The 14,012-nt window shown below is 48.7% G+C and overlaps 1 protein-coding gene across 1 annotated transcript in view; it reads left to right on the top strand.

Annotated features, from left to right (window-relative positions):
- Positions 1-13,321, top strand: part of LOC114495073 (histone-lysine N-methyltransferase PRDM9-like) — a 38,324-nt gene extending 25,003 nt beyond the window's left edge. Inside the window, exons 4-9 of the mRNA XM_036022537.1 lie at positions 6,439-6,540; positions 6,740-7,011; positions 7,428-7,495; positions 8,617-8,810; positions 10,943-11,720; positions 12,729-13,321. Of these exons, the coding sequence (XP_035878430.1) occupies positions 6,439-6,540; positions 6,740-7,011; positions 7,428-7,495; positions 8,617-8,810; positions 10,943-11,720; positions 12,729-13,059 (1,745 nt within the window). The 3' untranslated portion in view covers positions 13,060-13,321. The remainder of the gene's footprint in view (positions 1-6,438; positions 6,541-6,739; positions 7,012-7,427; positions 7,496-8,616; positions 8,811-10,942; positions 11,721-12,728) is intronic.
- Positions 13,322-14,012: the final 691 nt, after the last annotated feature.

The following is a 14,012-nucleotide window of genomic DNA, read 5'->3' as shown; positions in this document are numbered from 1 at the left end:
TAGTTTTGTTTGGTTTTATCTCGTCTTCGTATTTCTGAAATATTTTTATACCTGAGTTACTTAAACACACCTATTAATCATAACACCACTTCCTTGAGACATGAAATTCTCCCAGTGTGTTTTCCAGTATACTTATTATTCTATTTGTTGTGTTTAAATGTTTGGGCCCTCTGGGACTTATTTTGTGTCTATGAATTGCATGCTCAAAATTTACTGACTTAAGTTTCCACGGAATGCAATGCAGTCTTGATCGTGTCCTCACCGCTTAGGCAGCTCTGGCTGAAAGTGGGTTTGAAAAGGGGGGTCGTGGGGGGGGCACGGACAGGCCTAGAAGTAAGTTGGGGATCCCGACCACAGTCTGGAGGAACAAAGACGTTTTCTCAGGCTGCAGGAGGGCCGTGTCCACCCTATGGTCCGGCCCCGGCTAGGGACTCCCAACTCCTGCGGGGCGGACCCCTCACCAGCTGCGGGGAATACAAGCCACAGAGCTGCCCGCTGAGTGACAGTAGCTCCGGAGACCCAGGGTAGCCAATCCCAGAGGGGCGGGGCGGGGCGGGGCGGGGCGGGTCTTCCGCTGGCCAGTCCCGAACCCAGGGGACTCTGCCCCACCCTTTCAGCTTCTTCTGGCCGCCCATTGGCGGGCAGGGCACTGGGATCGCAGCGCTGATTGGCGGGTTGCTCCCACGCAGCTATCCGGGCGGGAACCTCGCCTCGGACACCCGCCCTGCTCCCGAGGGCGGGAAGCCCAGGAGCCCGGAGGGGACCCTCGGCCGAGGTGGGCTGCGCGGCCGGGGCCCCGGCCCCGGGAGACGGACCGGTAAGCGGGGAGCCCTGCCCTGGGGAACCCTCAGCCCGAGACCTTCCGAGTCCAGCCAGAGAGACCCCAGATGCCCTCCTCCCGAGGGGCCCGAACCCCTTCAGCACCGAGGGGCGCGTCCGCTAACCCGGAGGACCCCACGTCTCCTGACCCCCAACGCTCAGACCCCCAAACAGCCGGGAACCGCAGTTCCCCTCAGCTCGGGGCGCCCTTCCTGCAGCTCGCCCGCCCGGAAAGACCAAACCTCCCCAAACACAGAGACCCCGAATGCCGTCGTCCTGGAAACCGACTCAGTGGAGGGGACCCGGAAGCCCCTCGTGAGACGCCCCAACCCCCCTCAGCCGCGGCGGCCTGACCCTCCCCCCGGGACGCGGAGTGTCCTCCGCCCGGAAGACGCAGATCGAGTCCTGAGGGACCCCGGGCCTCTCAGCCCGAGAGACGGCGGTCTGCCTGCCGGACACTGCGCCTGCGCCTCGCGCGGGCTTCTCCGGACCCCGGGGGCGCCTGCGGGCCCTTCCCCGGGAGAAGCGCGGTTCCTGCGCCGCCACAGGCCCGCCCGGCTGACGGGCCCCTCAGACACCCTGGCAGAGGCCTAGGCAGCCCGCCCTGAGGCGGCGCGCGGAGGGAGGGGCGGGAACCAGGGCGCCCCCGCAGGCTGCTCGCCTCCGGCCCACCCAGCCCCTCGGTCCCCCTCCCCAGGCGCCCTGCCCTCGGGGAGAAAGGCCGGTACCGGGACGTGAAGAGGAACTCGGACACGCTCACCAGCCCAGGTAGCGCGTGCGCAGACGATGGGCCCAGGGGCCTGGAGACCTGGCAAGCGCCGGGCTGGCCCCGGCTCCGGCGGCTCCATCCGCCTGCAGCTCCCTCCCGCCGGGACAGGGGTCGCAGGGAGTTTGCTCCTTCAGTCAGAGCGGGGCTGGCGCTGACGAGGGTGCGGGGCTCTCAGCAACTCACTGCAGACTCTCCCGTCCCCTCGGAGCCAGCCCCACGGGCTTCCTGGGCTTGTCCCTCCTCCACGCTCTCCTCTTCGGGACAAATGTTTTGTCTCTTTCCAGATCTCAGGGCCCCGCCACCGGCTTTCCTGTGTCACCGCCACAGGCAGGCCACCGAGCTCCAGGAGGGGGACCGTGAGGACTCGGATGAAGAACGGGCTCCGAGGCAGCAAGGTGAGCGGCGGGAGGAGCCAGCGCTGCCCTCCCGACTCGGACCTGGTTTGGTCGGGCGGCATCTCAGGCCGTAACCAGGGAACAGGTTTGCTGGTACAGAAAACAAGCAAGATGCACAACAGTGTATCCCACAGTGAGGGGCTGCTCCCGTCAACTTTCAGATGTGCAACGTAATCATATATATTTATGGATGCATTAATAAGCAGTAAATGTGTAAGAACATACAAGTGAACAAGAAGTAACTAATTCAGAAGAGTTCTCATCACAAGAGAGGGAGGCAGGTCTGGCGGGTGAAGTGTCCCCACACCTGGCTGCGCGGTGGCCTGCATGGAGACAGAGGGGAACAGTATTAACCGTGGTGATTTCGAGAGCTGGGGGGAGGGCCTATTGCGGAAAAATCACTCACACTCGGGGTGATGGCGGAGCAGGATCCTTTATTACATGCACAGGCTCAGAGGGGTTAAATTTCCGAAATCCTGAGCAAATGACCTCAAGCTGGAGTTTCTTTTATATGCTCGCTACAAGGCAAAAGGGAGGGGGAACCAACTGCGGAAAGCAAGGATACAGGAAAGCAAGCATACAGAAGCAGAAGTGAAGGTCAGTGGTTTGGCCTTGAGACAACAAGCTGTTACCCTAGGAATGGCAGTTACCCTAGGAACGGCCCCTGGCCAGCTCCTATCTAAAAATAGCTACTGTCACATTAAAACAAAAAAGCACTGTGAAATTTTGCAGGTGTTATAGAGAGCACTGCTTATCAAAGAAGCTGCAGAGCACAGAAGCTTTTTCACGGCGTTTTCTTTTCCTGCCACAGGCCAGGGTCAGGAGGGATTGATCACCGTATGGTTTCCTGATGTCAGCCATGGTGCCCTTCTGTCCAGTATCATGAGTGTTCGGTTGGTGGGGTCAGTCCACTTTCATGGGTCTGGGATCAACACACAGCTAAAGACAAGATGTGATCTTCAACTTCACTGGAATTCTGTTTCTCTGGTCAACAGACTGTGGGTGCTGACCAGAGTAATGACTAAGGAAGGGCATGGGTGGCCAGTATGTGCACAGTGGGGAGGATACCAGAGAAAGGAGGCTGGGTGGTCGTGGTGCCCTTAGACGGGACAAGGCCAGTTTGAATGAAGAAAACAGGATGGAGAAAGGGTTATGTTGAAGACACGGAGTTTCTGTGCAGTTGCTTTTATTCCATTTCTGTAAGGAGGGGCCAATTTATTCTTTAATAAATGTAATAGATGCTTTATGAACATAGGAAGAAGCGTAGATGACACTTTGTCTATGTTTTTTATCATTCCAATGAAATTAGTGGATGGCTCCAGTAGAAGCCTAGGCCTTAATGATACTTCAGAAAACATTTTCCAATCATCCTGGGATTGTTCTTGAAGTACTCCCAAAATTCTGTGTCCCTAGGAAGAATCGCCAGATTTTGGAAACATTTACCCACCAAAACACTGATTTCTCATCATCTTTCAGTGAAACCTTGGGTGGCCTTCAGAAGGGAACACAGTAAACACCAGAAGGTGAGTATTTCCCAAATCCTGTTGACAACAAAATTTTCCTCAAAGATACAAATGCAGGTAAATTAGTAAAATGCAGAAAGTGTCCTAGGAACTGCCGCCTTCCTTTCCTGGTCTCTTCAACACACTGTCAGACATTATCATAATTTTTTTAAGATTTTATGAATTTTTTAGAGAGAGGGGAATGGAGAGAGAAAGTGAGGGAGAGAAACATGTGTGAGACACACATATATAGGTTGCCTCTCATGCGCCCCCAAGTGGGGACCCGGTCCACAACCCAGGCATGTGCCCTGACCACAAATGGAACTGGTGACCTTTCAGTCTGAGGAACAGCACTCAATCCACTGAGTCACACCAGCCAGGGCTCGTCATTACAGCAATAATAGTAACTACCATTTGTTTCATTCTCACAATGTTTCAGACTTTAAGAGTTCTATGTGAATTAACTCAAACATTACAACAACCCTATGAGGTACATACTATCACCATTTATGATGAGGGAAGTGAGCTTTCAGAGATATAGAAATGTTTGAGTATATGTCTAAGATCTCAGTATCAGTGGTACTGCAATCCAACCCATAGTTGCTTCTCTAAACCATTTACAAACTCATTAAACCTTTCATAGTTTTACCCTGGCCACTGTGACTCAGTTGGGTGTCATCCTGCACAGGGAAATATTGCTAGTTTGATCCCTGATCAGGGCGCATGCCTGGGTTGTGGGCCAGGTTCCTGGTTGGGGCATTTGCAAGAGGCAAGTAACCGATGTTTCTCTCCCTCTCTTCCTCCCTTCCTCTCTCTCAAGAAAATAAACAATCCTTTTTAAAAATTAGAAAAATAAACTTTCATAGTTTTCTAAAGTTTAAATTGTCTTATCCATATGTCATTACATCATTCATCTGACTGACGGTTTCAACCAAAGTTCTTCCCTGCTGTGCTGAAGTGAGAGATGCACTAAGACCCTCTGACTAAGGAAAGTGTACAATGTGCAGGCAGTTAGTACAGTGGATGGTCCCAGGTGAAGAAGAATGTAAATGTCCAGGATCACAGCCTCTCACTCTAATCAAAGAGCATCTCCCACCCCTGAGTAGCTTCAGGTTTGATGATTGAGAAACAACAAACAATAAAAAGACTTAAGGACTTGGTATAAGTTTCACACTCTTCCACAGAAACTCATCTGTCTGGAACTGATTTCAAATGCTGTTTCTTGAAAGGTGAAGTAACAGCTTCTCTCTCTGAGCTCCAAGGACGCTGCTCTAATCCTGTTCAGAATCATTTGTTCAGCCTGACTACCTCTGCATTGTGAGCTCTTTGAGAGGCTGGTCCACACCTGAGTCTTCTGAGGTCACAGCCCCAGATCCGGGCCCCTTGGGGCCCCTGAATGTTTGCTGAATGAATGATTTCACAGTTACAAATTAAACTAGAAGATGATCGATGAATGCTGCAAGTGGTTTCTGTGAGATCTGAAATATGGAGAGAGCTGAGGGGTAAATTGAGAACAGGACTGTAATCGCACTTCACACTGTATTACACAATTCACAGAACACTAAGGTGAGCATTATTTAATTGCACATTTACTGTAACATTGAAAATTAGCATGTTATAGATCATGAAACTGAAGACAACTAGCTACTGATATAACCTTATTCAAATAGGGTAAGTTGGTGGGAGCCAGCTAATCTAAGTACAAAATTCTTTCCAAGATATTGCAGATTTTATCACCATTTTATTTATTGTGTAGATATGTTTCTGCCAACTATTTCTTTATTCTCTTCCCAATATCCTTCACTCTCAATATTATATAGAATTCATTACCCACATTGGCCCTATCCCCTCTAATATTCATACTCCCTAGGTATTTTCAAGGGTTGACATTTTAAAGACATGCATGTAAAATGTATCATAAGCCTTAAAAAATAAAATATGTTATTTTTCTTTTTAAGATTTTATTTATTTATGTTTAGAGAGGGAAGGGAGGGAGGAAGAGAGAGAGAAACATTAATGTGCGGTTGTTGGGGGCCGTGGCCTGCAATCCAGGCATGTGCCCTGACTGGGAATTGAACCTGCGACACTTTGGTTCGCAGCCCATGCTCAGTCCACTGAGCTACGCCAGCCAGGGCTTATATGTTATCTTTTAATATGTGGCTCTTACATTGAAGGCAACATCCAGGGTGCCATTAGGCAATGAATATCATTAGAAGGAATTGTCAGGAACAGCAAATTTGATGACTGCAAGTGACTCAGAGAATACCCAGAAACCAGTGTCCCCTCCTGGAGAAGCATGTGCCTTGGAAAGCCCATTTTTACCCTAGACAAAAATCGGGTAAGAGAAAGTAATTTGGAAACTTTAGTTCCTCTAAGTCCTATGGAAGGGCTGATAAGTATGACCTACGTATGTGGGGCCGAATTTGGATGGGCCTGGATTTAACTTGGGCTAACCTGAGACTGAAGTTAGCACTGGAGCTTTGGGCAAATCCTATAAATTCTCTGAGTTTCTGAATGCTAATATGTAAAGAGAAGATAAAAAAACATCGCTCATATATTGTTTGAAAATATTAAATTAAATTTAAAACAAGTGACACATGCAAGTTGTCCAATAAACCCATCTGTGGTAACAGCAACCACACTTTATTGGTGTTGTGTGCCCGGGCCTTTACTCAATGCCTAACACATAGTGTGCACTCCATAAATATTTTATGAATGATTGAAGATTGGCAAGTTAAACCTGGTAATGGGAAGATCTAGAAACTAAAATCAAATCAGTCATCTGTAGTTAGTGTGGAGTCTTCATATTCTGAATCAATAGTTAACAGTAAAATACCAGAGTACGCAAAAGGACAGGCGATGATTTGATGGGAGGAGATTGTGTTGTCTGACAAAATGGGAACTAACACTGCAGACCCTACCAACCTCGCTTGCCTGTCCTTCTCCAACTCAGAACTCGGGAGAAAGGAGATGGACATGAAGTTGTACGGCCTACAAGAAAGAAAGGGCCATGTGTACCAAGAGGTCAACAATCCCCAGGACGATGACTACCTTTGTAAGTGACCCTCACTGAGAAACATGTTACACTACAATAATTTCATCTGGTCCTTTGGTCCCCAAATCATCCCCTTCCTCTAGTGACCTGGAGTACAGGATTGAGTCTCAATGATGTCAGTGCTGGACTCCCTCTGAAGCTCTTTGTGTCCAGGAACATGCACTATACCTTCCCTAACCCGTGTTACTCTCGCCTCCAGATTGTGAGAAGTGTCAGAACTTCTTCATCAACAGCTGTGCTGTGCATGGGCCCCCTACATTTGTAAAGGACACTGCAGTGGACAAGGGGCATCCCCACCGCTCAGCCCTCACCCTGCCCCCTGGGTTGAGAATCGGGCCATCGGGCATCCCTGAGGCTGGGCTTGGAGTGTGGAATGAGGCAGCAGACTTGCCAGTGGGTCTGCACTTTGGCCCTTATGAAGGACACATCACAGAAGATGAAGAGGCAGCCAAGAGCAGATACTCCTGGCTGGTGAGAACTCTTTACCTCTTCCACTGTCCTCTGGCTTCCCACATTCCTTCTGAGGCTTGGAGGGACCTCACCTCACCTATATTCTAGACATGGAGGGGACAATGTGGTTAGCTGTGTGTACTGACTGGACTTTACATGAACACAGAGCTCCTGTTTAAGGATCAGAAGGTAAGCAGGAGCAAAGTGGTACAGACACAAAAGAGTGGCTCTTCCCTTGTGGGGCTCCCAATCTGATTGAACAGGTAGACTCAGATGTGTAGATGGTGACTAAGAAAATTATCATATGGTCACAACTGGCAGTTGAATCCCCATGCAGGCAGAAAGAGCTTTGATGACAGTAGAGTAAAATAATTCTCTTGACTATTACCTCCCCACCAAAAAAATAAAAGGTCTTTAACTTCTTTTCTGAAACACAGATCACCAAAGGGAGAAACTGCTATGAGTATGTGGATGGAAAGGACAGGTCCTGGGCCAACTGGATGAGGTGAGGTCAACAGGTCTCTGGGTGTCAGAGGGGACTCTCATCCCCCACAAGCCCATATATCTTTCCCTCTCATCATGCCTCCCTCAATGGTCTCCCCTAAACCTTTTTTCCTGTTTTTCTCCATACAGTGTTCTTTCATTTCAGAGGACACTTAGGAAAAAAGTATAGCATGTGTCCTCAAAATATAAAGCTCATTGCTAGATACAATGTGGGCACTGGAAAGGACCTTGAAGAGCCTAGATTCACCAGGGACACTGGATTACACTTTACACTTTAATTTATCAAATGAACATTAAGCACTTACTATATTCCACTTTAGGTGAAGGAATACATTACTTAAACAGATCACACAACCCATGTCCTTATGAAGGACTTCTCACAGACAGACATAAAACAATTGCTTTTAGAAACATTTAACTATAATTACCAAGAAATGCTCAGTGTCAAGAACCACTAACCAAGGGTGGCCTGAACCTGTGAAGGCAGCAAACCATCCCAGCCTCACTTCTAACTAGAGCTGGGCTCTGAGGCCTGCAGGGGAATGGTCATGGGCCTCTTTCCTGAAGAGCTCTCTTTTATCAGGGTTTCCTGAATGAATCAATTACTATTGTTCTGTTTTATTTTACCAAGACAAAAAGACCTCCACTTCTCTATGGTAACCTTGGGCAGGCAACTAAATGGTACCCGAAATAAAGTGTAAGGGGGTTGGAGAAAGGCCCCTCGAGAAAAACATGTGGGCTGAGTACTGGAAAATTAGTGAGCTGATTTAGAAGCAGAGCCCTAGATCAAGCACCAGGTTCTGTTGTGTGAGACAACTTGATGTAGAGCTTGGAGAAGCCAGAGATCGCTGGATATTATGGGTGGAGGTTAACTCTAGAATTGGGTTTTAGAAAACGGTGTTAGGCAGGATTAGCACTGCAAGCAGGTCTTGGAGGTAGGAATTCACATGACATAGTGATGGACACTCAAACACTGAACAGAAGGTTCCCCGGGAGCATCAGGGGCAGTGGGCAACATCAGAGCCTGAGGGCCTTAAGAATCAGGGGGGAGCTGGACATGGATGTAACAGGTACTGGGAACTCATCACTGGTTTTCTTTCCCTTCCTCTGCCTCAATCCCAGGTATGTGAACTGTGCCCGGGATGATAAAGAGCAGAACCTGGTGGCCTTTCAGTACCACAGGCAGATTTTCTACCGAACCTGCCGGGTCATCAGGCCGGGCTGTGAGCTGCTGGTCTGGTTCGGGGGCGAGTATGGCCAGGAGCTGGGCAGCAAGTGGGGCAGCAAGTGGAAGACAGAGCGCGCAGCCAGGACAGGTAGGCACCACTGTTCTTCAAAACAGAAAGAAAAGAGAAATCTTCATAGAAATATTCATTATCCAACTCCGAAGTAGAGTAAAATCCACTCTAAAGTCAGTAAAGTTTCAACTCAGATGCTTCAGAAATTCACAATTCATTCATGTGCCTTTGACTCTTAGGCAAATTTTTTATATTTTTTATCTTTAAAGTATTTCATGAACAAAATACACAACCACATATAGTACTGAAAGACGGAGAGGGGGAAAAAAATTTTAAGCACTAACCAGTTCTCTCAAAAAAAGGCAGTTTTTCTGACACTTTTATATCTGTTTCTTCTTAATTTTCCTCCATACTTCTAAATAAAATGTTTTCATTTTTAGGCATTCATTATTTTTTAAAGATTTTGCCCTGGCTGGTGTGGCTCAGAGGACTGATGTAGAATAAAAAATCAATGTGCAAGAGAAACATTAATCGGTTATCTCTGGCACACCCCCAACTGGCCCACAACCCTGGAGTGTTTCCTGACTGGGAATCGAACTTGTAACCTTTCAGTTTTTGGACAACACACAACCCACCAAGCCACACCATTCAGGCAGGACATACTCGTTCATCATTTCAGTGAACTGTCAGGTGAGATCCTACTCTGGCACACAGCATCCTGGGACCTGGAAATACAGATAAACATGAGGAGAGGATCACTGCTCTTGAGGAGCTGACCAATAAAGCAGAGAAACCCAGGCACACGTGCTTGCATGTGCGTTAACACCACACAGCGGTTAGTGCTTTGGAGAAAACTAATCCAGGCAAGTGCCTAGTGATCAGAGTGAGGGGAGGTGTGGTGCGGCATGTGGTCCAGGAAGGGCTCCCTCAGGAGATAACATTTACAAAAATACCTGCGGGCAGAGGATCCCAGGCAGAGGGAGCAGCTAGTGCAGGGAAGAAAAGAGGTGGGGCATTGAATTGGCTGAGGGTCACTCAGGTCTCTTCTCAGCATAGACGGTAAGAATGGAGATCAGATAGATGCTCAGCAGCCTGGAAATGCAGTGCTGATGATCCAAGTTGAGACCCTGAGGACTTTCCTGAGTGAAAGTGTGCAGTCCTCAGCGTAGAGTGGTGTGTTATCTGTTCATTATGCTTTGTTAATTTTTAGAAAATAAACTCCAGTGGGGAATCCCCTCAGACATTACTTCATCTCCAAGTGAGAGTGCATGGTGGATTGGCCAGAGAGGAGCAGGAATCAGGCGTGTAAGACATGTGGTTGGAGAAATATTTTGAAACAGGACTTACCAGTATATTTGAAATGAACTAACACTGAATGAAATGAAGCATAAATATTTGGTGTGAGGTTTGAGGAATGACTTTTTTAAAGATTTTATTTATTTTAGCCCTGGCTGGCGTAGCTCAGTGGATTGAGCGCGGGCTGGGAACCAAAGTGTCCCAGGTTCTATTCCCAGCCAGGGTACATTCCTGGGTTGCAGGCCATAACCCCCAGCAACCGCACATTGATGTCTCTCTCTCTTTCTGTCTCTCTCTCTCTCTCCCCACCTTCCTTCCCTCCCTAAAAATAAATAAATAAAATCTTTTAAAAAAAAAAGATTTTATTTATTTTTAGAGAGGTAGTGGAAGAAACACAGGGAAACATCAATGCATGGTTGCCTCTCACACACCCCCTACTGCGGACCTGACCCACAACCCAGGCAGGTTCCCTGACTGGGAATTGAACCTGTGAGTCCTTGCTTCGCAGGCAGACACTCAATCCACTGAGCCACACAAGCAAGAGTGGGAAAGACATTTTATAGTTTTGAAAAACAAAGAGAAGCAATTCCTAGTTTTCTTCTTTAACATGACGTAGAGGATACCTGTAGTTGGGAAAGTCACTGCAGTCCAGGGAGTGAAATTGCCTCTCCTGGTACTTGAAAGTCCCTAGTCTGAACAATGTTAGCAAAGGCCCTTGATGTGGGCTTTCTGGAGTTATGAAGAAAATGCACTGCATAAAAATGAAAATAGACTTCGAGTGGACACTTTGTGAGAGACAGAGCTTGTGTTGTCACCACAGTAAGGATTCATGAGGCATGTCTCTACCAGGAAACAAGTTGTGTGACCCAGGCATTCTCATCAACATCTGCCCTGACCAAACCTTTCTCTTTCAGCAGAACCAAAGCCAGAGGTGCACCCATGTCCCTCCTGCTCTCTGGCCTTCTCCAGTCAGAAATTCCTCAGCCAACACGTGAAACTCAATCATCCCTCTCAGATCCTCCTGGGAACATCTACAAGAAAACACCTCCAAGCAGAGGAACCCTGTCCAGAGGATCAGAATCAGCAGCAGCAACATAGTAGTACACACAGCTGGAATGATAAAGCTGAAGGTCAAGAGGTCAAAGAAAGGTCCAAACTTTTGCTTAAAAGGATCAATCAGAGGAGAATCTCAAGACCCTTTTCCCAACCTTCCAAAGAACAAATGAGCTCTAGTAAGCATGAGAGAATGATGGAGGGAGAACCTCGCAGAGGCCAGAAAGAGAGTCCAGAGGACACAGGCAAGTTATTTCTGAAAGCAAGAATGTCAAAAATTGTAACAATAGAGCACGGAGGGTGTCGGCAAGGCTTCAATGATGGGTCACATCTCTTCAGACACCAGACACATTCAGGGGAGAAGACCTATGTTTGTAGGGAGTGTGGGCGAGGCTTTACGTGGAAGTCAAATCTCATTAGACACCAGAGGACACACTCTGGGGAGAAACCCTATGTTTGCAGGGAGTGTGGGCGAGGCTTTACATACAAGCCAGTTCTCATCACACACCAGAGGACACACTCAGGGGAGAAGCCCTATGTTTGCAGTGAGTGCGGGCGAGGCTTTACAGGCAAGTCAGGTCTCATCACACACCAGCGGAAACACTCTGGGGAGAAGCCCTATGTTTGCAGGGAGTGTGGGCGAGGCTTCATCTGGAAGTCACTTCTCCTCAGACACCAGAGGACACACTCTGGGGAGAAGCCCTATGTTTGCAGGGAGTGTGGGCGAGGCTTTATAGACAAGCCACATTTCATCACACACCAGAGGACACACTCTGGGGAGAAGCCCTATGTTTGCAGGGAGTGTGGGCGAGGCTTTACAGACAAGTCAATTCTCATAACACACAAGAGGACACACTCTGGGGAGAAGCCCTATGTTTGCAGGGAATGCGGGCGAGGCTTTAGAGGGAAGTCAAATCTCCTTAGACACCAGAGGACACACTCTGGGGAGAAGCCCTATGTTTGCAGGGAGTGTGAGCGAAGCTTTACAGACAAGTCAAGTCTCATCACACACCAGAGGATACACTCAGGGGAGAAGCCCTATGTTTGCAAGGAATGTGGGCGAGGCTTTACAGACAAGTCAAGTCTCACCACACACGAGAGGATACACTCTGGGGAGAAGCCCTATGTTTGCAGGGAGTGTGGGCGAGGCTTTACCCGGAAGTCAGGTCTCATCACACACCAGAGGACACACTCAGGGGAGAAGCCCTGTATTTGCAGAGAGTGTGGGCGAGGCTTTACAGACAAGTCAAGTCTCCTCAGACACAAAAAGACACACTCTGGGGAGAAGCCCTATATTTGCAGGAAGTGTGGGCAAGGCTTTATACGCAAGTCACATTTCCTCAGACACCAGAGGACACACTCTGGGGAGAAGCCCTATGTTTGCAGGGAGTGTGAGAGAGGCTTTGCAGACAAGTCAAGTCTCATCACACACGAGAGGATACACTCGGGGGAGAAGCCCTATGTTTGCAGTGAGTGCGGGCAAGGCTTTACAGACAAGTCAAGTCTCATCACACACGAGTGGACACACTCGGGAGAGAAACCCTATGTTTGCAGGGAGTGTGGGCGAGGCTTTACACGGAAGTCAAGTCTCCTCAGACACCAGAGGACACATTCTGGGGAGAAGCCCTATGTTTGCAGTGAGTGCAGGCGAGGCTTTACACAGAAGTCACATCTCATCATACACCAGAGCACACACTCGGGAGAGAAGCCCTTTGTTTGCAGGGAATGTGGGCAAGGCTTTACATGGAAGTCACATCTCCTTAGACACCAGAGAACACACTCAGGGGAGAAGCCCTATGTTTGCAGGGAGTGTGGGCGAGGCTTTACAGACAAGTCAACTCTCAGCACACACCAGAGGACACACTCAGGGGAGAAGCCCTATGTTTGCAGGGAGTGTGGGCGAGGCTTTACATGGAAGTCAAATCTCCTCAGACACCAGAGGACACACTCTGGGGAGAAGCCCTATGTTTGCAGGTAGAGTACTGAGTCATTAGCATTAAGTTGCATATCAACAGCCATAGGAAGTCTATAGGGGCTTACACTCCCCAAGAGTATAATTAGTACAGAAATAACTGGTTAAACAAACCCTCCAGTTTCATGACAAGAGATGAGATAGACAACAGTGATATGGGAATGTGAGCACCAATCTCATTCTCCCCATCACTGAAAGCAGAGGTTTCCTGAAGAGCCACAAAAACTCATACTCTCAGCCACAGGAATTGAACTCCTGCAAATGTAAACCTGGAGTCAGTCTGCTTTGTTTAGTGCCCAGAGAGAGGGATTTGAGACAGACTCACCTGAGAAGGGAATTCCCCGGACTCCTGGGAAGTGGGGCTTTTTCTCCTAATCAGCTCCCTATCTTCCTCTCTTGGCCTCTCTTGGCTCTTCTAGTTTCCTACAACCTCTGGAGCCTCAGAGGTGAACAGGAGGGAGCGGTGTATGAGCACAGATGTGAGCTTGGCACATGTCTGCACCTGGTCTTCCTCATTCCTTGCTGCCCCTTCAGGATCAGCATTTCCTGGTGCACAGCATACAGATTCCATGTCTGTCCATAGTGGGTGTGAGTCTGAGCTCTGTCTTCTCCAGCTGTGTGATCTAAGGCAAGATTCTCAGCTTCTCTCTGCCTGCTTCCTAGTCTGTACACTGGAAATGGGAACTCCAGCCTTTCTGCATGACATTCAAAGTTGAGTCGACACAGACAGAATCTGGTAAGAGGATGACTGAGATCACAAGTCCTGCTGAACAGCCTTCGGTGCCCATGTCTTCCGGGCCTTTATTTCTGGGCAAAGGAAGATAAGGACAGGGTAGGGGGCTGTAGCGAAATACAGAGTTTGAACAGACCCTACTGCTTTCCCCACATAGACTCAGCTGCCCTGAGAAGGAGGCCTGAGGTGGGGCATGTACTTCCCTCCAGGTCAGCACCCTCCCACT

The sequence above is a fragment of the Phyllostomus discolor genome, chromosome 3 (genome assembly GCF_004126475.2).
Source record: "Phyllostomus discolor isolate MPI-MPIP mPhyDis1 chromosome 3, mPhyDis1.pri.v3, whole genome shotgun sequence".
Lineage (NCBI taxonomy): Eukaryota > Metazoa > Chordata > Mammalia > Chiroptera > Phyllostomidae > Phyllostomus > Phyllostomus discolor.
Note: the sequence above shows the minus strand (reverse complement) of the source record. Positions and strands in the feature narration are given on the sequence as shown.